At 36.0% G+C, this 25,032-nt stretch overlaps 1 protein-coding gene across 5 annotated transcripts in view; it reads right to left on the bottom strand.

Moving 5' to 3' along the window:
- The window catches only part of ARB2A (ARB2 cotranscriptional regulator A), a 398,527-nt gene that overhangs the window by 355,015 nt on the left and 18,480 nt on the right, over positions 1-25,032 (bottom strand). For all 5 annotated transcript variants that reach the window (XM_074328744.1, XM_074328741.1, XM_074328742.1 and 2 more), the window contains exon 2: positions 3,389-3,490. In XM_074328744.1, coding sequence (XP_074184845.1) covers positions 3,389-3,458 — 70 coding nt within the window. In that variant the 5' untranslated portion in view covers positions 3,459-3,490. The remainder of the gene's footprint in view (positions 1-3,388; positions 3,491-25,032) is intronic.

Genomic DNA, 25,032 nt, shown 5'->3' with positions numbered 1-25,032 from the left:
TCCCGCTCCCCACACAAGAACGCAGGACATGGTGAGGCCAAAAAGGAACACCCATGGAGCCATAGGTAGGGGAGTCATACCACTATACTCTCGCTGGTGGCTGGGTCGGAGAAACAGGAAACAGGAGCCACACTGTTCACAACCCTCACTGTGCAGCCTGCAGGCCCAGCCACAATCCTCCCGCTAGCCCCCATCTTCCTTTCTCTCTCTGCTAGCATAGCCACAGCAGTTATATTAGTGGCCAATGGCTCACTGGTTACAGCTGACGGCCAACTAGCCACAGCTGATGGCCATGCAATCACAGTTGATGGCCATTTACCACCTGAGCCAGCACCTGTCTATGTGAGGCCGAGAGCCTGGAAACTGCTTTCTGGGGCTCTGCCTCCACACCAGACTACTGAGCTGGGACTTTATCCTAAGAGTAGGGAGGCACAAAAAGGGTTTTGGGACAGAAGGGGAACATGATCAAACAGGACAGAATTACGCAGTACATGGTTTTTACCCAATGCGGGCATACAGGAATGGAGGAAGACTTGAAAGGAAAGGATGGCACTGAAACTGAACCCAGGAAATACAATACTCCAAGTGAAACTACTTCACTATTTTAATGAAACAATTTCACCACATATAAAATGGATATTTTTAACATATAATATAAAGGTTAATCCTTATTCATAAAGTTCTTTTAGTACTCTCAACATGAGATACTGTGCTGGATCACCATAACACTTTTTATATCAGATGATGTCATATAAATTTCAAATATCATTGTTTTTCTTTCTAGGAAAGAGAAATTCCCATTTAAGTAGATTGAGGGCATCGGCAAATCTAACACTTAGGAATTTGACTAAAGTGACCATATTACATATAGTAATGTGTAATAGTGCCACAGCTGAAATTTGAAATAGGTTTTCTGTGAAACTGCTGTATGAAAAGAATTGACCTACCTAGCTTGTAAGAAAATTTAACAGACCACTTGTATCTACATCTCAGAGAAAGGTTTTTTAAAAAAATTCTCTATTTATTTCAGGTATAATAATTATCATAAAGTGATAAAGATTCCTAGGAAAAATCGGGCCCCGTAAAAACAGCCAACTGTTAGCATTAGCGTTGAAAGTGAAAAGGTGAAGAGGCAAATAAAGTGAGTGTTTTTATCCAGCAAAGATACCTGGATCACTTATGTTATAGTTGTATTTGCAAATTCAGCATTTCTCAAAGGTTTGGAAAATCTCTCCAGCAACTGTCGAAGGTCTGATTTAGGACACTGTAGCTTAGAGTCCCCTAAAATCAGTTGTTAAGTTTCATGTGTATACCCAGGTGCATGCTATGCTGGGAAGTGTATACGTATATTTTATCAGATTCCAGGTGGAATCTAGGACCAAACTAGGCTATCACTGGCCTAAATAAATTGATAAATTACAGTTATTTAGGATACTTTCTAGCATGTAGTAAAGTTTAATAAATATCAGACTTTGTAGAAGACAAGATTCAAACTCAGATGGTCCACTAACAAGTCCAAATATTTTTTGGTGATACAACAGAGTGTTTCCTCATGACATGGCACCAGGACATAGGGAATATATGTGAGGGTAAAAGGGGAAAATAACCTTCACCTCCTTCATCTTCCCAAGCAAGGGCATTTGAGCTGGGCCTTATACAATTACAACTAGAGAATGGCTAAATAAGCACCTTAAGCACAAGGAGTATTTACACAGGCACAGTGATTTGAAAGAACAAGGTATCAGTTGGATGCATGTAAAAAGAAGCTCATCCTTTGCTTAGAGTGAACTTTGTATCTGATTTTTTCTCTTCCCCAACTGACAACTTTAAAATCCTTTAGAAAAATTTAGAAGCTTCTTCAACCAGATAATGAAAGTTTTATTTCAAAACTGTCATAAGAATTTTTGTCTTTATAAACCTGAAAAGAAGTCCCTGAAGATACTAAGTTAGAGAAGCCCTTTCAGGCGTTTAATATTGAGACCCAGATTCCTGTTTTCAAATCCTTACCTCTACAAAAAGTATTCACCATTAACTCTAAATTCAAAAGTGAACTGTATCATGCTATAAATACAATCATTAAAGGTGATTGTCACCTTGGAATGCAAGCATCTTTGCCTCATTCTGTTAGTCTACACTTATGTAAGACAATGTCTAGGATATTTAAAAACTAAATGGTAGGTGTGTGCAAGGGTGCACAAGCATCCGAGGTGTTATGTGTATGAAAGGGCATGTGCATGTGCAAAGGTGCAGATGTACAAAAGTGCGTGAGTGCAAGCTGTGTGCATGCAAAGGTGTACAAATGTATGCCAAATTATGTATGTCTGTGTGAATGTATCTGGTAAGAAAGGGAGAGATAAAAGTGTATATTGCTCCTTTATTTTCTAATCACTTCAAGAAATGTTCAAGGAAGATGCAAGATAGACTTCAATGAAAACTGAGGTCCTATAACCATAAAGCAAACATAGTTCTATGCCTCAGCCACACTACCAACACACTTCCCATTACTATTCTGAAAGAAGAATCTAGTAATCATTTCAAAGGAGCAGAGGCAATGTGAGTCTCAGTGCTTATTTGATTCTGTGAATTAAACTATAAAAAACTTTTAAAAAATATTACTACTCATACATACTTTGGCGTAAGATATCCTTTATAAAGAGTGAAAATTAATCTCAGAAGAGGGATCAAAGTGTCTAATATCTTCTATTTAAACTCATTTAATATTCTAGTATAACTGATAATGTAAAGGGATATCCACTAACACAGCAAGGGCAGATCACCGATTTAGTTGACACAGCACAACAAATAGAAAGCTACAACTCACATACTACCTAGCATGTAATAATATTACCCTTAAAGTATAACAGTGTTATTAATCCAATGAGTCATAATTCTTTGTTCCAGAAACATCCTTGCAATCTATGGTATGTTCTGAATCCTAACTACAAAATTTATTTTATTCAGACCTTAATTAATACATTTTAAAATAAGGGTGTTGCCTGAAGAAAATTGAGTATTGTGCTTTAAAATATCTCAGAGATAATCATTGCCAGTCATTTCATTTTAAATAACATGTAAAACAGAAGCATATTTCTACGTAATTTAATTGTTAATTCCAAATGCATACAAAGGAGTTGAAGACTCAAGGTTGAAATACATAGGCTGAATCTAATTCATGCTCTTGGTTAAGTCACAAGACAACTATGGAAAATTTTAACTTGGTTCTTCTAATTGAGTGGAGAATTTCACTATGGAATATGGAAGGATAAGACATTATTCTCTCCCCAAAATACATAAAACATTCTAGCTGGCAAATAAAAGTAGCAAATATCTACCCTATGTTTCTATGAGCATTGTTAAATAAATAGTGCACATAGCATACACCACTCACTTTCATTAAACGCATATTCAAATCCTTCCAGGGTATCCGGAAAATCAAAAGGTGGTTCATCTTTTTTCATTAGTTCATCCAAATCTATCCTAGATAATAAATCTAGAAAAAAAACATATAAAATATAGTTATGTTAATTTTCAGTTAATACAGATTATACTTTAAATTACGTTAAGTATTCCTTTATTCTATTAGATTACTTTTTATTTGCTGCCATAACTGATAATGCTATTAAAATTTTAAGTTCTCAGAGTGCTATGTCATAATGAACTATAATAACATAACGTAAGCACTATCAAAATCGTAATTCTCAAAACAATCACAATTCAGATCATATGTACCGCTATAATAAACTTCTCCCCTTCAAAATACACAGCTATTAATTCGTACTTTATTAACCTCATTATATAGTTTTAAAAGTTTCAGATATTAATGTGACTTTTATTCATTTTTTAATTTTCATTAAATCTATTGGGGTGACATTGGTTAGTAAAATTATATAGGTTTCAAATGTACAATTCTATATCACCTATATACTGCATTGTGTGTTCACCACCCAGAGACTGTTCTCCTTCCATCACCATATATTTGATCCCCTTTACTCTCTTCCACCATGTCCCTCTCCCCCCTTACCCTCTGGTAACCACTAAACGGTTGTCTGTGTCTATGAGTTTTTGTTTATATAGTTCGTTTGCTGCTTTCAGTTTTATATTCCACATATGAGTGAAATCATATGGTTCTCCATTTTTACTGTCTGACTTACTAAAAGGTCACTGAATTTTTACATATAAATTAAACTGTTTATGGATAAGGAAACTCATAAATCTAAATAGTGGTAATATAGCATATTCCATTTTTAGGGGAAAATCACAATATTAAAATAAAACATGCGAACTGGAGAAAATTAGTTAGCACAAAGTAGTTTTTATTCTTTACATCATTTGATTCTATATGCTCAAAAAACTTGTCAACAAGGTTTTTCAACTAAACATTTTATTTTGGAATCATTTTGATTTACATGAAAGTTGAAACATAGTAGTATAGATAGTGCCTGTATACGTTTTACCTACTTTCTCCTATCATTATTACACTGCATTACTATGGTACATTTATCAAAATGAAGAAACTAATGTTGGTATATCATGTTTCCCCAAAAATAAGACCTAGCAGGACCATCAGCTCTAATGAGTCTTTTGGAGCAAAAATTAATATAAGATCCAGTCTTATTTTACTATAAGACCAGGTATTATATTATATTATATTATATTATATTATATTATATTATATTATATTATATTATAGATCTGGTCTTATAGTAAAATAAGTTAATTTTTGCTCCAAAAGACGCATTAGAGCTGATGGTCCGACTAGGTATTATTTTCAGTGAAACATGGTATTATAATTATCTAACCCTAGATACTGCTTGTCATTTTTTCCATTAATGTCCGTTTTCTGATCCAGGATTCCATTCAGGATAATACATTGGATGTAGTCATCATATCTCCCCAATACCCTGTTACAGGTTACAGCTTTTGGTCTTTGCTTCTTTTCCATGATCTTGAATGTTCTGAGGAGTACTCGTCAGGTATTTTGTAGAATTATGCTCAATTTAAATTTTCCTGATGTTGTAAGTTTTTAGAATATTCTGTTGTAAGAATACCGCAGAGGTGAACTGCCGTTCTTATCACATCATATGAGGGGGAACATGGTATCCACAGGACATCACTGGGGATGTTAAGCTTCATCAGTTAGTTAAGGCAGCGTTTGCCAGACTTCTTCACTATGAAATTACTACTTTTCCCTTTCCATAAGCTATTCCCTGGAAGTGACTAAGTCTAGCCCACTCTCAAAAAGAGAGGGGAGGGATTATACTTACCTCCTGGAGTAGAGAACATCTACAAATATTATCTGCAATTCTTTTGTATGGAAGATTTGGCTATCTTCCATTTACAGATTTTTTCAATCACTTACTCATATAGCAGTATGAACTCATGGATAGTTACCGTATCCTTTGGGTTACAATCCAATACTACATCATTTACTTTGTTGCTTAAATTGTTACAGTGTTGGCCATTGTAAGCTCTTCCTGCTGGCTTATACATCCCTTTGACATGCTATCATCTTTTTGTTTTTTGAGCATTTCCTTACTTTCTGCTACTATAAGACACACCAGGCCTATCTTGTGTTTTCCCTGCCCCAGCCCTAGAATCAGTCTGTCAGCAAGCATTTACTATCTTTTGGCTCATATTACAGGATGAGGCAAAAATTCTCACTTTATGGCATCACTGAGTTATATTGAAACTCAGAAAAATATAAAGATAAACTTCAAATTTATGCATTTCCAAAAAGATGTATTTTTTTTTAGTTTAATTTTTGAGCTCTTTTCTTTTCTTTTCTTTTTTAATTCTAATTCAAGTTCCTGAAGAGAAAAACCTCCTAGGATATGTAGTAAAGCAAACCAGTCTCCAAACCCCATTTTTTTTTGTTTGTTTTTTAAACAAAAGAAGTATCTCAGAAATAACATTTTATCTCTGCCTCTCACAGAGATATAACAAATCCATTTGTATGGCTCATCAAAATATGCCAGAGAAAAAAATTAGCCCGTCTACTTCCAGTCTCTAGTCTCTCTATAGGACACAAAGATAAGCTATCAAAAAACTTGTAAAAGAAAAAATCACTGTTTGGTACGCTTTAAATTGCTATATCAAATAAACCTCAGCTCAGATAAAAATATAACACCTTCAGTATGCGAACATAAAAAGAAGTTTGCAAATTCCCTAGTAAAATGGAAATGCCACATGATGTGCATTCTGGGATATATGCTGACAAATCTCTGATTCATTAGTAAAGTTCTGAACACCATGTAAATCTTTATAAAACAGAGTAAAATAGATGATTTTTTTTAATATCAAAAATTGCCTTGGAGTGGCTTGAATATTCTCACTTCTCTCCTTTCAATGAATTGGGGTTCTGGGGCAAAATTGGATTCCTTCATTTCAAAGTCATCTTCCACAGTTCACAACTTGGAAACTTTTTAATCAGACACACAGACACCATCTAATATATAAACAGATGTATTATGTCTAATAGTCATTTTCTCTTTCTATCAGCTCAGATCCTAAAATGCCATTATCTGTATATCATTTTAAAGATTTCACATCCTTTACCTCAGTTGATCACCATGACCCTACACGATAGTACGATGCATTAGCTCTTCACTGTCTTTCAGTCGAGGAAATGAGCTCAGAGAGGGAACATAGCTTGTCCAAAATTATACCTTAATAGCAAAGTGTGATTAATAAAATAAATGGGTAAGGGGGATCAAATATATGGTGATGGAAGGAGAACTGACTCTGGGTGGTGAACATACAATGGGATTTATAGATGATGTAATACAGAATTGTACACCTGAAATCTATGTAATTTTACTAACAATCGTCACCCCAATAAATTTAAAAAATAAATTAAAATAAATAAATAAATAAATAAATAAATAAATAAATAAATGTATTTCCCAATACGTAACTCAAGGCTCTTTCAAAATCACCACACTCATTCTTGGTGTCATGTCAACTCTAAAATATTCTGCCCCCCTCTACATTACCTTATAAAGAATAAACAATTATGAATATAGAAATATGCTTTCACTTTGCTAAAAATGTTATTTTGAATGATAAAATCAACAACTAAATAAATAGGCATTCTTCAAACTTCTATGCCAACTAGAGAACCAGATATAGGTATTTTTCATTTCATCAGCATTGAGAAAACATGTAGAAAGGAATTATCAGAGATTATTTTTCTGCTTTTTAAAAGGAAAGCAATACTGTATAGCTGCATTTTACACCGAGACTGGGTGGCAAAGCCACTGAATTAAGTAAAAATCAAGTATAATAAAACATTTCCATTGAAAAATCTCTTCCATCACCTATAAAATACACTACAACTGAAACCATGTAACCGAAGTATGCATCAGGTGTGACACAACTGTTCTTTCTGAACATGTATCTCATGATTAAAGTTATTCAACAACAAGAATTCTAAACTTCATTTATACATATGCAATAACTGGATAAAAATACCATTTGATGTCCAAAAGAACTGAAAAACAGACTCAAACAGATACTTGTACATCTATGTTCATAGAAGCATTATTCATGATAGCCAAAAGATGGACACAACCCAAGATGAATGGTTTGGTGGTTAATTAATTTCATGATCTCCCTGATTGGGCCACAGGGTTATCCTGAGTGTGTCTGTGAAGGTTAATCTCATCTCTGATGAGATTAACATTTGAATCTGTAGACTGGGTAGAGCAGATTGCCTCACCCACCTCCCTAGTCCCCTCCCCCATATGGATGAACCTCATCTGATCCACTGAAGGCCTGAATAGAACAAAAATGTCTAGACAGAAACGCCGGGAACATGTGTGGGAATGGACATTAAGGGTGTAGGAAGAGCAATCGGGTCATATTTACTGACACAAGCTCACTAAGCAGAGATTCTGTATTTAATGTTGTACCCTGGGGAGTTGGGAAGGTTTCCAACAGTTTGTTTGATTGGCTGGCTGAAATACACAGAAAGGGGGCCCACAGTGAATGAATTTGTGTTGGTTAAATGTAGAGGAATGGATTCAAAGGTGTAGGGAGACAAGAATGTTATAGTGGATTTGTCGTTGAAGACCTACTCGCGCACAGTGGAAGAGTCCAAAAGACATATTTTGTCCACTACCATGAGAAATAAGGAGGACCTGCACACCCATGAAGAGCTCTGTGACGGGTCTCCTTTTATGCTAGACCTCACAGTGCGAACTGAAGTCACTCAATTAGGAAACCCAAATGCAATGTGAGCAGTTAGATCCTGGGGTGGCAGCAGCTAAGTGCAGCACTGCAGGCCAAAGGCAAGGTGGGCATGGTTACCAGAATGGGTGGCAGAGTCAGAGCAGCAATCACAATAGTCCGACTTGCACAGACCTATGGCACTGGCTGATTAAGCATGGTGTTTCTAGAAGTGAGATAGGAAGCCTACTGAGCTCTTACTTGATGTGTATAAGCAGAAAAGTGCTAGGACAAATGAACAACAGTCTCACCTGAATCATAAAAACAGAGTCACCATCAATTCTCAGAATGAAGCTGGGGTACAGACCCAGAAACATTTTGGAGAAGGGGAGGCCGAGTCCCCATAAAGAATGACCCAAGTACACTGCCAAGAATTATACTGTTAATCTTTCTCCCATCCTTCCCCAAAGGGACCTACTGCATTTTACCAGGGTAACTGCGCTGGGGAAAAAGAAATAATCAGACTTTTCATGGACTTGAGGACACTGGTTCTGAAATGACACTGATTCCAGGAGACCCAAAAGGTCCTGGTTCACCTATCAAAGTAGGGGCTTATGGAAGGAGAGGTGTTCAGTGGAGTTTTAGCTCAGATTCATCTCACAGTGGATCCCTGAACCCACTATGGTTATTTCCTCAGTTCCAGGATGCTTAATCAGAATAGATATTGCAGAAGCTGGCAGAATCCCCACAGTGGTTTCCTGGCCTGTGAGATGAGAGCTGTTGTGGGACAGGCCAAGTGAAAGCCCCAGAACTGCCTCTACCTAGGAAGACAATAAACCAAAAGAAATACAGCATTCCTGGAGAAACTGCAGAGATTAATGCCACCATCAAAGAACTGAAAGATATAGGGGTTGTGATTCTCATCACATCCCCCATTCAATTCACCTATCTGGCCTGTCCAGAAGACAGATGGAATTTGGAGATTGACAGTGGATTATCATTAAGTTTAACCAGATGGTGACTTCAAATGCAGCTGCTATACCAGACGTAGTTTATTGCTTAAGCAAACTAATACATACCCTGGTGCCTGGTAAGCAGCTATTGACCTGGCAAATTCTGTTTTCTCCATTGCTGTCAATAAAACCCACTAGAAGCAGTTTGCTTTCAGCTGGCAAGGCCAGCAATATACCTTCACTGTCCTACCTCAGTGATATATTGACTCTCCAGTCCTAAGTCATAATTTAGTTCACTTGATCACCTTTCCCTTCAACACAGTATCACGCTGGACCTTACATTAATGATATTACACTAAATTGGACCTAGTAAACAAGAAGTAACAACTACTCTAGACATATTGGAAAGACATGTGCGTATCAGAGGGTGGGAAATAAATCTGACAAAATTTAGGGGCTTTTTACTCCATTGTAATTTCTAGGGGTCCAATGATGTGGGTTATGTCAAGATATATCTGCTAAGGTGAAGGGTAAATTGTTGCAACTGGCCTCTCCTTCAACAAAAAAAGGAGGCACAAGCCTAGAGGGTCTCTTTGGATGTTGGAGGCAACATAGGGTGTGTTACTCTGGCCCATTTACCCAAAATGTTGCTACTTTTGAGTGGTGCCTAGAATAAGAGAAGGCTGTGCATCTGTGCTACCTGGGCCAAATGATCCAGTACAACCAGTGATGTCAGTGGCAGATAGGGATGCTGCTGGCATCTTTAGCAGTCCCCTACAGTGAATTATAGCCAAATTAGGATTTTGGAGCAAGGCCCTGCCATCCACTGCAGATAACTACTCTCCTTTTAAGCACCCACTCTTGGGCTGCTATTAGGCCTTAATAGAGACTGAATGTTTAATCACGGGCTACCAAGTTACCATCATGATGGCCATCATGAAGTGGGTGTCATCTGACTCACCAAGTCATAGTGTTGGGTGTGTACAACAGCACTCCATCATCAACTGCAAGTGGTATGTATGTGATCAGGACTGAGCACATATATGAGTCAAGAAGGCAAAAGTTATGTTACATGAAGAAGTGGCCCAAATGCCTATGGTCTCCTCTCCTACTACACCACCTTCTATCTACAAGCATGAACCTAAGGCCTCATGGGGAGTTCCTACCATTAGGTGACAAAGAAAGAGAAAATGGGTCTTGTTTATAGATGCTTCTGCATGATATTCAGGCACCACCCAAAACTGGACAGCTGAAGCACTACAACCTACCTTTCTCGGACATCCCTGAAGGGCAGTGGTGAAGGGAAATCCTCCCAGTGATCTGAACTGAAAGCAATGCACCTGGCTGTTCATTTTGCTTGGAAAGAGATACGGCCAGACGTGTGATTATATATTGATTCATGGGCTGTGGCCAATGGTTTAGCTGGATGGTCAGGGACTTGGAAAGAACATGACTGGAAAATAGGTCACAAGAAAATTTGGAGAAGAGGTATGTGAATAGACCTCTCTGAATGGGCAACAAATGTGAAAATATTTGTGTTCCAAGTGAATGTTCAATAAAAGGTGACCTTACTGAAGGAAGATTTAATAATCAAATGGATAGGATGACTCATTTTATGGACACTAGTGAGCCTCTTTCCCCAGTCACCTGTCACAGCCAGTATTCACAGGTCTAGAAATTGAGGGGTTAAAAATGGGAGTGGCACCACTCACTATTACTGCTAGCAAACAAGAATGCCCATTCTCATTATCCTTACTCAACCTAGTATTTGAAGGCCTAGCCAGCGCGTGCGTGCACACACACACACACAAGCACACAGATTGGAAAAGAAGAAATAAAACTATCCAATTTGCAAATGACATATTAGTATGCATGGAAAATCCTATGGAATCTACCAAAACAACCCCTGGAATTAATATGTAAATTCAGCTAAGTCATAGGATATAATATAAACACAGAAAACTTGATTGTATTTCCATAAATTATCAGTAAACATGTGATAACTGAAATTAAAAACACAACACAATTGACAATTACTCTAAAAAATTAAAACATAAGTATAAATCTAGTAAAAAGTGTATAAGACTTATGTGCTGAAAATTACAAAGTGCTGATGTAGGGAACCAAAGATCTAAATAAATGAGAAACATACAATGTTCATGGACTAGAAAATTCAATATAGAAGAGATGTCAATTCTCCCCACATTCAACTATAGGTTTAAATATAATTCCTATCAAAATCTAAGTAAATTTTTTTGCAATATAGACTATTTTACTCTAAAATTTATACGGAAAGGCAAAGAACCTAAAATAGCTAAACAATTTTGAAAAAGAAAAGAACCACTCTACTCAATTTTAAGACTTACTATATAGCACAGTAATCAAGAGGGTGGTATTGGGGAAGACATAGACACAGAGGCATGGAACACAAAAGAGAGCCCTGAAACAAGCCCACCTAAATATGCCCTATTTATTTATTTTATTACTTTTTAAAATTACACCTCATAAATTCATTTAATTTTTAATTTTTTAAATTTTTATTAAGTTCGTTGGGGTGACACTGGTTAATAAAATTATATAGGTTTCAAGTGTACATTTTTATAATACATTATCTACATATTGCATTGTGTGTTCACCACCCAAAGTCAGTTCTCCTTTCATCACTATACAGTGGTACCTCAGTTTTTGAACGTAATCCGTTCCTGAAGTCCGTTTGAGTTCTGAAACGTTCGAAAACCAAGGCACGGTTTTCTCATAGAAAGTAATGCAAAATGGATTAATCCATTCCAGACCGTTAAAATCAACCCCTAAAACTGCAAATTTAGCTTGAATTTTACTATCTAACGATACCATAGATCCATGAAATTTACGGCGTTCGTAAACCAAAATGTTCATCAACGGAGACATTCGAAAACCGAAGTACTACTGTATATTTGACCCCCTTTTTCCTCTTCTACCCCTCCCCCCCAGCCTTTGATGACCACTAAACTGCTGTCTGTGTTTACGAGTTTCTGTTTGTCTTGATCGTTTGTTGCTTTCAGTTTTATATACCACATTTTGAGTAAAACCATATGGTTTTCAACTTTTTCTGTCTGACTTATTTCACCTAGCATGATAATCTCAAGATCCATCCATGTTGTCACACATGGCAATATTTCATCTTTTATTATGGCCAAGTAATATTGCATTGTATATATGTATATCTTTTTCATCTATCATCTATCAAAGGACACTTTGGTTGTTTCCATATCTTGGCCACCATGAATAATGCTGCAAAGAACATGGCGCAACGGATAATGTGTCAGGCTCTGGATCAGATGATTCCAATTTATTTTTGATAAAGGTGAAGAATTCAAAGGTGGAAAGGGCCTTTTTCACAAATGGTGCTGGCACAATTGGACATCAGTAGGCAAAAAAATAAATAAAAAATAAAGCTTGACCTAAGTCTCACACTTTACATAAAAATTAACTCAAAATGCATGATTATTTTAAATGTAAAATCTAAAACTGAAAAAAAAACTTTTAAAAGAAAACATAGGAGAAAATCTTCATGAAGTAGGGCTAGGCAAACTGTTCTCAGACATGACACCAAAAACATAATCCGTAAAAGAAAAAAACTAATAAATAGGACTGGTTTTAGATGTAAAGTTTTATTCAGTTTGCCAGTTTGTTCTACAATATACTTTCCTATGCATTTGCCATTTTATTTTCTAATACAGATTGTGCCAAAAAAAATGTATACACAGTTTAAGAAAGAAAAAAACTGTATTAAAATTATGCTGATGGTAACCACTTTGAGAACCTCTTGTAATTGCAGAAGTCAAACGTGACTTGTATTCATCTTCGGTTATCCATATATATTGAGTACTACTATTTTAATAGTTTTTCTTCCTTTCTTAAAGTGTGTATACAGGTTTTTGGCATCCTTTGTATTTCCAATTTGACTCCTTCATTAATCATTACAAGATTATCTGTACTAAGCCTTCTTATTCATATTATACTGATGAAGAAAGTTTCAGTTAACCAACTTGTTCATGGTAAATGGAAGAACCTGAATTTAAATCCAGAAAATTCTAACTTTAGACCCTAGTCTGGCATATTGGAATTTCAACACTTAGAAAATCCATAAGACATTTTTTCAAGTGCCAGAAAAGTAACTGTGAGACCATGTACAAGTTACTTAGATAATCTGATTTTTGGCAAGTCACTGGACAGTTAGATTGAAATGTAGGATAATGAAGAAAGCTTACAGGTCCACAATGGATACTTCTCTTAGGGGTAAAATTATTTCAGCTGATTAAAAAAAAAAAAATCTAGAACTCAAAATTCCAAAGAACGTCTAAGGCAGATTCCTTCTGAGGTGTCAACATAGAGAGCCTCTCATTAAATATCCCTAGTGCCAAAGCCATAAAGAATACAGGATTAGTCAGATCTTTATCCTAAGCCTAGTATGACATTCCAGTCAACAAAAATATGGTGATGGCACTAGTCTTGACCCAAGAGACATACAGTGTTAGTTTTACCATTAAATATATGGCCTCGAATAAGAAAAGCATTAAGAATTCTTACAGCTGTAAAATGACATGATTCTATGATTTATTTACTGAGTGCAGACTACATCTCAGATACTGAGAGTTAGGTGCTGTGAGGATACAAATAATTAAAAATAGATTAAGTACTACTCGTATTTTATAATTGAAATGAATGGCAGGCCACCTAAATATTCCTGTGACTGAGGAACCCAATTGATTTGCTAACCACAAAGCAAATGTAAGTTCCCATTCAGAGGTACATTTTATAATTATTTCTAAAAACTGAGGCATTTTCATAGTCAGCAGAGTATAGCAGAAAACACTTTTAAAAATTAATATAGAAAATGATATATTTAAACCATGAATGTTCCAAGTGGTCCTAAATCAATGCTTTTCTTATCTCAATGCTAAGTGTAGGTGGGGTGGGGTAAGAAAGAGGGCACCGGCTGGATCACCAACTGGCCGTATGTCCTTGACAGATTAACTTCTCTGTACCTCATTTCCACTTTTGTATTAATAAAATGGAAATGATAAGCATGCTGCCCTGTTAGTTATAGTAAGGTTAAATGTAAAACATTTAATCCAGTGCCTGATGCATAATTAGGTGCTCAACACATGAGGTCTGACAATTAAGTTTGTGAACTTATTGCAACGATGTTGCTAACCTTTTTTTGCTATCAGAGCGATTATTCATTATGAATTTGTATGAAATGGACAAACAGTTAACCAAGTTTAGTATTTGGAGGTGGTGAAAAGGCTACATGAAAAAGTTAAATGACATGAACTTTTCGCCAACAATTCATGGCTCTTGCATCACAAAATGCACCAGCTCACAGGGCAGTGTCTGTGAGGGAGTTTTTAGCCAGTAAACAAATAAGTGTATTGAAACACCCTCCCTACTCACTGGATCGGGCCCCAAATGACTTGTTTCTTTAACTGAAGATAAAGGAAATATTGAAAGGAAGACATTTTGATGACATTCAGGACATGAAGGGTAATATGATGACAGCCCTGATGGCCATTCCAGAAAAAGAGTTCCAAAATTGCTTTGAAGGGTGGACTAGGTGCTGGGGTCAGTGCATAGCTTCCCAAGGGGAGTACTTTGAAGGTGACCATAACTGATATTCAGCAATGAGGTATGTAGCACTTTTTCTAGGATGAGTTTGCAAACTTAATTGTCTGATCTCGTATGTGGGCTTATATTTTTTTAATTGTTGTAAATGGATCCCAGCTTCAGCACTTAATAATAGCTCTGAGCCAGGGACAAGTCACTTAATATCCAGAATCTTCAGTTTCCTCATTTATAAAATGTAGCTCATATAATAGTGGTTGAAACTTTGTATATTAATATTACAGAAACTTTGTATAACTGATCATTGCTACTATTAGCAATATTATTGCTTCTCAACAGTGTGAGGTTACATAATAGCAATAACTAGAATATAGATTTTTTTTTGACTGGCAAAGCATTTTCACTTAACATGGAAGTAGTTGTTAGTTTTATTCTGTGAATAGGTAAATCAAAACTCTGTAGATACTACATAAATACAATGTTTCTATATTCCTTCAAGAGACATAGCCTAGTCTACAGGGCAGGCACTGGGCGCAGTGGTGAGTCAAACATCATGGTCACTGCCCAAGTGGGGGCTTCCTCCCAAGCTGTCAAATCAAATTACCAAAGAGCCACACATAAAATATGTAAGACCTAGACTGATAATTACAACACTGTTATAGAAAAGAAACATTTGTAAGAGCTATCTATTTACATTCAGGACTTTGTCTTATCTGTGAAGTCCCACGAGTATGTGTACAAGTTTCACCCACAACTCCTTAGTAAACATCATCTTGTAGCAGAAACTGAAGATAAATGTTATAATGAGAGATTCTACATAGTACTCTTTGTTAGCAAGAACACAACTAAATTGACTCTCTATAGGGGACTTCCTGCAGTTTTTACTCTAGCCTTCTGTCAATTCAGTATTTCCTCTAAATATAAACTGTTAGGTTATTTTTCATGGGGCAGTAAGTTGTCTGATTCTAAACAAAACAATTTGTATGATTATTTCATTGTGACTGCTTTAATGAAGGTGAAATTATAAAATATTTTTGGCACTATAGTCATTTTCTTCGATTCATATTTTAAAGTGATGGGAATCTAATGATGATTATAGTTAATGTATTGTATACTTGAAAGCTGCTAAGAGAGCAGATTTTAGAAGTTCTTAACACACACGATAACTATGTGAGTTGATGGATGTGTTAACTAACCTTATTGTGGTAATCATTTTGCAGTACATCAAATCAGCACCTTGTATACCTTAAACTTATATGATGCTATATGTTAATTAAATCTCAATAAGGCTTTTTAAAAGCTCTAAACACTGCAATGTTTAATAACAAATTCCCCCTTTAGATTTTGGTCTCCATGAGGACAGGTATCACACCTGTCCGTAGCACAAAATCTGGTATATTTGGAGCTCAACCGATACTTGTCAAATTTATAAATAAATGAGTAAAACAGAGAGGGGGGGGGGAAGAGTCACATTTTAAAGAACAATTTTCAAGATCCACAAGATTAAATATCAATTAATAATCATATTCTTATTCTATATGAGATGACCTAAAAATACATGTTGCAATTTACTGCAATGATGATACATAAGTTAGGAGACTACTAATTACTGAGACCCTAAACCTTACAGCAGCACATACAAAGCAGGTAAGCATGAAGCAAAAGCCATTTGTCTGCTGCTCTTATTCACTGTTAGATTTTTACCTTCTCAAGTTATTTTCCATGGCTGTGGCACAGCTGGTGAAACTAAATCAGGAACATTATAAATTCTCAATTTAGTTTTCCTAATAAGAATTCAGAGTTATAACCTGCATGACCACAGATAAACACTACTGAAAATGCAGCCAGCAAGCTGTTTGATACATTTGATATATATATTAATATGTGCACTCGACATAGTTTATTTAGTATTATCTGATGGAGGTTAGGTTATAGGGAATAAAGTGGTAGAAGGTTTTTACTGATATGAATTGGAACACAGTTGACATGTTGTATACTTCATGATAACCACTGCTGTTTAAATATGGTTTCCTAGAAATGGTTATAGTATAAACTAGATTCAAAACATCTCAGTTTGTGATTTCATTCTGTGAACTACACAAAGCAATTATCGTATCTTCTTCCCTTCTATGATTCCAACTGAGAATCCACTATGTATAAATAAAGCTGTAAATAACTTGTCATGTGTAATCTTTATCCAGTCAGCATTTCAAAACATGAAACAGTAGAATATTTCTTAGCTGCCCTGTTTGTTCAAAATATGGCTTGAGCACTTCTAAAATGTACAGAAAGATTCACAGAAGCCTTAGTTTTCTATGTGTTCATTTTTATGCAGGTATTAAATGGGAACTATATATAGATTATTTTTGCAACAGAAGGCCTTTCCACTCCACATTCTACATGCAATGATGAATATACAAAATATATCATAAGACAAGTAAAATTGGGCTAATTTCCTGGAACCCTTGGAGCTGGTTTGGCCCTGAACAGTCTACACTAAATCAGGCTCTGGAAATCCACTTCACAATAGACTGCTTGCCACTGAACGCACAATACATGAACTGATACCAGAGATTTGTGAGGAACCAAAAGACCCACTCAAATTAGTTAAAATGTCCATGACACTCAAAAGTTGCTCATAAGCAAAGATTAGTTTATAATAATCTTGGACAGCTTATAGTTCTGATGCTACAGTACAAAAACTGTATGTGTTGGAGTGTGAGTGAGTGAGTGTGGTGTGTGTGTGTGTGTGTGTGTGTGTGTGTACACAGATACATGGGCATTAGGGAAGAGACTGGAGAACAAGGGCATCAGGCTAGAGCAGACATGGAATATAAACGCAAGGGCAAAATTAAAATGGCCTCTTGATGCTTAGACAATGGTGGCTTCCATAGAGAATACAATCTATGTTTGGATCATCGTTTAGCTCAGACTGGAAATACCTGTTTCTAATCCATGCCTATCTCAAATAATTCCTTAGCTTCCCAAGCAACGTGATATTGTAAGTTTCAAATGAGGAATCCATGTGTTTTGTCTCAATTCCACCACCCAGTTGCTGAATTACCTTAAGAAAGTCACAACTTCTCTAACCGAGTAAGGGAATAACAGCAACAAAGAGCACCTCCCTCTCACAGGGCAATCATTAAGATTATATGAAAGAATGTGCATAAAAACATTTGGCAAACTATAAATTCCTTTATAAATATTTGCAATCTACAGAAAATCAAAAGTAATTGGGTCCCAATTAATTTGTGCTCAGACTCCAAGAAGGATATCCTAATCAGTATAGTTTACAGGAATAAGAAACTCTTGGTGTACATCATTTCGATGAATTCTATAAACAAATAATAAAATTCCACAATAAATACCTGTTGAGCTGACTAGGATTTCTAAAACTATATTGAAGATAATCATAATGCAACTTAATTTTTTTGATATAATTTGTTTGTGTTCTTTCCCAATCTTATTAAAATGTGAGTCTGGAAAAGGTTCAAGTATGTGAGTTCCACCTTAATTTATATTAAAGTTGTATCCAAAGAAGAACACTGGTTCAACTATCTCCTAAATGCACATGTTGGCCACAAAGTTACCAAGTCCTTTCATACCCATTATCTTATTAGCTCATCACCACAACTGGCAGGCGTAGGCAAGGTTGACATATCTGCATTGTACAGAGATGAGGCATCCCGGGCTTTGAGAAGCAAAGGAACCTGGTTAAGGCAACCCAGATGCTAACAGGTGGTTGGGATTCTAACTCTGGTCTTCTGACTCTGTTATTAGCTTTTTCTACTCAATCTATCATGCTGGTAGAGTCAAATACTCAACTTCAACTAGAAAAACAATTCCAGTTTCTTTATTCTATAGACAGTTTTCACTCTCATGTGCTATTTTATAGGAAGTATTACAATGTGGAGTTTGAGCAAGTTGGAGGTAGTTAATTAAACACACACACACACACACACACACACACACACAGGTCTGACAATTAAGTTTCTGACTTGTTGCAAAGATGTTGCTAACCTTTTTTTTGCTATCAGAGGGATTAATCATTATGAATTTGTACCAACTGGACAAACTGTTAACCAAGTTTGCTACTTGGAAGTACTGAAAAGGCTGCATGAAAAGTTAGACGACGTGAACTTTTCGCCAACAATTCATGGCTCTTGCATCACGACAATGCACCAGCTCACACGGCACTGTCTGTGAGGGAGCTTTTAGCCAGTAAACAAATAACTGTATTGGAACACCCTCCCTCCTCACCTGATCTGGCCCCCAATGACTTCTTTCTTTACCAAAAGAGAAAGGAAACATTGAAAGGAAGACATTTTGATGACATTTGGGACATCAAGAGTAATACGACAACAGCTGTGGTGGTCATTCCAGAAAAGTGTTCCAAAATTGCTTTGAAGGGTGGACTAGGCACTGGCATTAGTGCATAGCTTCCCAAGGGGAGTACTTCAAAGGTGACCATAGTGATCTTCAGCAATGAGGCATGTAGCACTTTTTCTAGGATGAATTTGCGAACCTAACTGTCCAACTTCGTGTGTGTGTGTGTGTGTGTGTGTGTGTGTACTATCAACCATAATTGTCTTGGTCTGGTTTGCTTTCAGAGTTCAGATTGATAAAAATTACTTCCCATCATTCCTCACAATACTTTGGTAAATCAAGCATCTAAAAGAAAGAGACAGAAGTTTTAAAAAATGGACAAAGAATATGAATACACATTTCTTCAAAGAATACACACAAATGACCAGAAAGAAATGTCCAGAAGGTGCAAAAAAGAGATATTCAACATCATTAGTCACTAGGAAGATGCATATCAAAAACACAATAAGATACCACTTCATAACCTATAGCATGGCTATAAACAAGAAAGACAATAACAAATGTTGGTGAGAATGTGGGGAAATTGGAACCCTCATACATTGTTTGTGGGACTATAAACTGGTACAGACAGTTTAGAAAAGTTTGGCAGCTGCTCAAAATGTAAAACATAGATTTACCAAATGACCCAGCAATTCCACTTCCAAGCATCTACACAGAGAAATAAGAACCCATGTCCACAACAAAACTATGTTCATAGAAGCAGCATTCCTAATTGCCAGAAGGTAGAAACAACTTAAATATCTATCAAGTGATGACAGAATAAACAAAATGTAGTCTATCCATACGACAGAATATTGTTCATTAATAAAAAAGTAATGAAGTATTGATACATGCTACAACATGAATGACCTTGAAAATATTACGCTAAGTGAAAGAAGCCAGTTACAAACAATCACATATTAAGTAGATTAATGTTTTGGGGAGTTGGTGGGGGATGAGGGGAGGAGGAGTGGCTGTTAATGGATACATGGTTTCTCTCTGAGGTGATGATTCCAAATCATCCTACAGAGATATATTTGCATGGGATAGTAACTCTCTGTGTGTTAAATGGCTCTCTCTCACCATCTCTTCTCTGCAGCTATAATGCTAAAGGTCGAGGCACAGTCTCAAAAGGGAGGAGGCTTGACAATCTTACTCTTTTCCTTCCATGAAATAAGTGTGATAAGTGGACTTCAGGCAGACTCATTTAAATAACTTCTCTTCAAATGTCCCCACCATCCCTCCCACCAGAGCCAGTCTGACAACCATCTAGGACTGCTCTATCTAGACATTAGGGACAAACACATTATTTCCTAGGTATAAAAGGTAATATTATATATAAAGTTTTTCTAAATCACAGTGCTCAACTCTAACTTGTTCTCTTCTGTGCACTGGGAGTTCTCTGTTGATGGTAATTTGCTTCCCGGGACTGTCATTATCCCTTGTGCACATCTTCCAGTAAGAATCTGGTCAGAAGCACTGATTCACTTTGGTCATGATTTAGTTCATTTCTGGGCCACATACCACCTAATGGCACCCCGATTTTACCCAATTTCTAATGAACATTTGTAATAACTGCTTTATTATTTATTATTGCAACTTATCCCACACATTGTACTAGCTTACTTCAAAGTGATAAACATATCATTTGCTATAGAAAAAAAATAGAAGAAAATTTTGAGCATATAATCAAGCAATTTACTCTAAAGCCCAATAAGCTATAGTAATAACATCAAAAGTTTAATGGCACTATTAAGCTTTATGGAGACCACAATTGTACCACAAATAAGTCATTTCAGTAGCACTCACCCCCAGTGTTATCTGACAATCCATATTGTGTATTTAAGGGGAAAAATCTCTGAGCAGTCTGACTTTACCTAAACGTGTTAACAACTGGGAATGTTATCATTTAAGTGCCTTCGGAAAAGGTTTTGTTTGTTTTTTATTGTTTCTAGAATTTCCCAATTCTTTATGAAGAAATAGTACTTTCTAGAATTTCATGTTTGTACCCTATTTCAGCAATACCAACACACATCCTGACACAACAGGAGCAGAACTCAGAAAGATTTTAGGAGGTTCTATATTGCTGTGATACTAAAAACCTCTGATGTTAAAGAAAGGGAATTAGGAATTTGGAACCTCAAGTTACCGTTTGTAACTACCATATTAGTTACAGTGGTTATTTACTTCATTCAGAAAACGATGTGCACTATTCATATCCTGTCTACATTAACAAAGGGTTTGAGGCAGAAAAATTCTTGTTCCAAAAACAAAAAGCTTTGAGCCTTCCTGGATTCTACAAAATATTTGTCCCCCCAAAAAGGACAACCATCAACTACCTATAGCCACACTATTAATTATAAGAAATTAACTCTGTGGTACTAACGTTGTCATCACGAGGACATTTAGTGAAATGGTAAGCCACTCAGGTTATCAGACTTATGCTTAAACACACTATGCCAAATGGCTCTCATTACTATTGTCTAAGTAAGCACAAGGTCATAGAATCCCTTCCTATGACCGAGACAGTCAAGAATTTTACAACTAGACTTCACTTTCAACATTAATTAAGCAAAGTCCCCTGAGGGACCTGCCTGTTGAGAATAACTAAACTTGAAAAGTATATTACAAAATATTAGACTATCTACAAATGTCATGTACTAAATTAACATAAAGGAAGAAAACCATAATAACTTCACTAGCTGAAGAAAAAGCATTTGATAAAATTAGACACTCACTTTTGGAAGAGAAGTCATAGCAAACTAGGAATAAAAAGGAACGTCCTTAACATGACAGACGGGTTCAAAACAAACAAACAAAAGAGAGTAAAATTACTTTTCTTGGTAACATAGTAAAAACTTCCCTTTAAAATTAGATACCAGAAAGAATTTCCATCATTATCATTTTACTATTACCACCTTTAGTCATACTTTTCTGGAAGTTCTAGCCAATATAATAAGATATGGAAAAATAAAAATGTATAAGGATTAAAAATAGGAAAACAAAGTTATTATTTCCTGGTGACTATCTAAAACAACAACAAAACAAGAACGAAGAAACAAGATTTTCTAGAACAAAAAAACAAGAAAAATCTCTAACTACATTAGGAATAAAAAGAATTTAGCAAGATGGCTAAAGTGGTTTATATATAAAAATAAAGTATTTGTAAATAACAGTAATAATCTGTTATAAAGCATAGTATTTTTTTTAAAAGACATAATTTATAATAGCAAAAAACAAAAACCTATATAGTAAGATTAACTCCAACAAAAGGTATTTTAAACCTATAAGCAGAATATGATAAAATGTTACTGAAAGACAGTAAAGACACCTGAAATACATGAAGAGATATACCGTCTTCATGGATAAAAATATTTAATACTGTGAAGATATTAATTTTCCTCTAATTGAAAAATGGATTCAATATAATTCCACTCAAACCCAACAGAGTTTTTCAGAGAACTTGAAAAACTATTTCAAAAAGGTCTATGGAAGAAGACTGGCCAAGAGAGCTAAGACACGCCCAAAGAAAAAGACTAAGATAGGAAGACTTGCCTTACCAGGTATGACAGTAATTAAGATAGTATGTCATTAGTATTGGAATAAACAAACTGATCAATAGAATAGAATGAAACTCTGAAACAGATTCACATAACAGGTTCATATAACACAGATAACAATGACATATCACTTGGGAAAAGATGGACTTTTCAATAATTGAGACAACTGGTTAACTACATAATTAAAAATATAAAATTAGATACCTACCTCACTCCATACATTGACATTACATGGTGGTAGCGGTGGGATGGATTAAGGGCAGAAATGTGAAAATCAAAACTTTAAATGTTTCAGGGGAAAATACAGGAGACTACTGTTTTGATGCTGGGGCAGGAAATACAACCATAATAAGATATTATTTTACCCTTAACAGACTATAAAAAATTAACAAGTCTGACAATAACAAAAGTTAAAAAGAATGGAATATAACAGAAATTCTTATTCACACTGCTGATCAAAATATAAATTAATACAACCATTAGAAAAACTGGCCTGAGGTTTCCAAGTTAAACATTCCTATAATCTTCAACCCAATGATCTCACTTCTTGGTCCACCACCTACCTCCACCAGTCTTATATATGTACATCTGGAGACAGGCATGAAAATATTAACAAAATGTTCATATCATCAAAATTGCCAGTTTATCATTTACAGCTGCATAACAAGTTACCTCAAAATACAGTCACCAAAAACAAACAAACAAAAAAACATTTATAATCTCCCAGTTTCTGTGAATCAGAAATTTGGGAGCAGCTCAGCTGTGAGGTACTGGCTCAGGTTCATGAGGCTGAAGGCTTGCTTGGGGCTAGAGATGGCTCACTCACACAGATGAATTGTTGGTAATGTTGTTGCCAGAAGCCTCAGTACCTCCCCACATGGGCTTCTTCACAAGTCTGCTTGAGTGTCACCATGACACGGCTTCTGGAGAGAGAGAGAGAGAGAGAGAGAGAGAGAGAGAGAGAGAGAGAGAGAGAGAGAGAGAGAGAGAATATGCGTGTGCCAGGAAAGCAAGGGAAAAGCCACAAAAGTCTCACCATCAATTCCTCAATATTCTATTGACACAGGGAAACCCTATTCAGTATAGAAGGGGTCTACACAAAGGCATGAACATCAAGAAGCAAGATCATTGGGGACCATCTTTAGGTCTGGTTATCACAACTAGAAAAGGCTGTTCTCCAATTGTAAGAGGGCACATACACTGTAGTATACTAATAGAAATGAATAGTAATAACAGTGAAAATGAACAAACCAGAACTACACTCAAAAAACATGGGTGAATTGTCCAAAAACTATACTGAATAAATAAGTCTCAGAAGACTACATATAGTATGATACCATTTATATAGATCTCAAAAACAAACTAAAGTAAAACAATTTATTGGTATCATAATTTAGGTAATAAAATTCTAAGAAAACTCAAGAGAAAAACACAAAATTCAGAATGGTTGCTTCTGGAAGGTGGGAGGGGCATGAGATGAGGAGAAACACATAAGTGAATGCAAGTTGTTGATAGTGTTTTGAGTGTTGGATTGAGTGGTAAATTTACAGCTATTCATTATATTATTATGGTATATAACTTGCATAGGGAAGCCACTTTTGAACTGGTATATAATATACCTATTATCACACACAGGCCCTTCTTGCATATAACATTTTTTATTTATCAACTATAAAATATTTTAAAATACAACTACATACCTCTCAAAATGTCGACTGTCATTTATGTTTTTGTTCTTTGCTTGGTATACTGCCACTAGTAAATATAACAAGCAAAATCCGCCTTTGAATATACAAGTGATTAAAAATTTTAGGGGCCGGCCCGGTGGCTCAGGCAGTTAGAGCTCCATGCTCCTAACTCCGAAGGTTGCCGGTTCGATTCCCACATGGGCCAGTGGGCTCTCAACCACAAGGTTGCCAGTTCAATTCCTTGAGTCCCGCAAGGGATGGTGGGCTCCGCCCCCTGCAACTAGCAAAGGCAACTGGACCTGGAGCTGAGCTGCGCCCTCCACAACTAACAACTTGAAGCTGAACGGCACCCTCCACAACTAAGATTGAAAGGACAACAATTTGACTTGGAAAAAAGTCCTGGAAGTACACACTGTTCCCCAATAAAGTCCTGTTTCCCTTCCCCAATAAAATCTTTAAAAAAAAAAAAAAAAAAACATACACAGCCACTTAACAAGGAGAAAATGGACTTAAAAAAAAAAAGTAAAAGATGGCATATGGGTCAGTCATAAGCAACTTAAAAAGGAAAGATGAGAACTTAGAATTCAATTCAGAATAATATGCCCCCATGGCTACTAAAGGATGGGCTCATCTGGTCACAAAAAAATATTTCCCACAGAGGATCATCTGCCAGTCTTTCAACATGACACAAAAATG

This window comes from Rhinolophus sinicus, linkage group LG03 (genome assembly GCF_036562045.2).
Source record: "Rhinolophus sinicus isolate RSC01 linkage group LG03, ASM3656204v1, whole genome shotgun sequence".
In the NCBI taxonomy this organism is placed as follows: Eukaryota; Metazoa; Chordata; class Mammalia; order Chiroptera; family Rhinolophidae; genus Rhinolophus; species Rhinolophus sinicus.
This window is presented reverse-complemented; position numbering and strand designations above follow the sequence as displayed.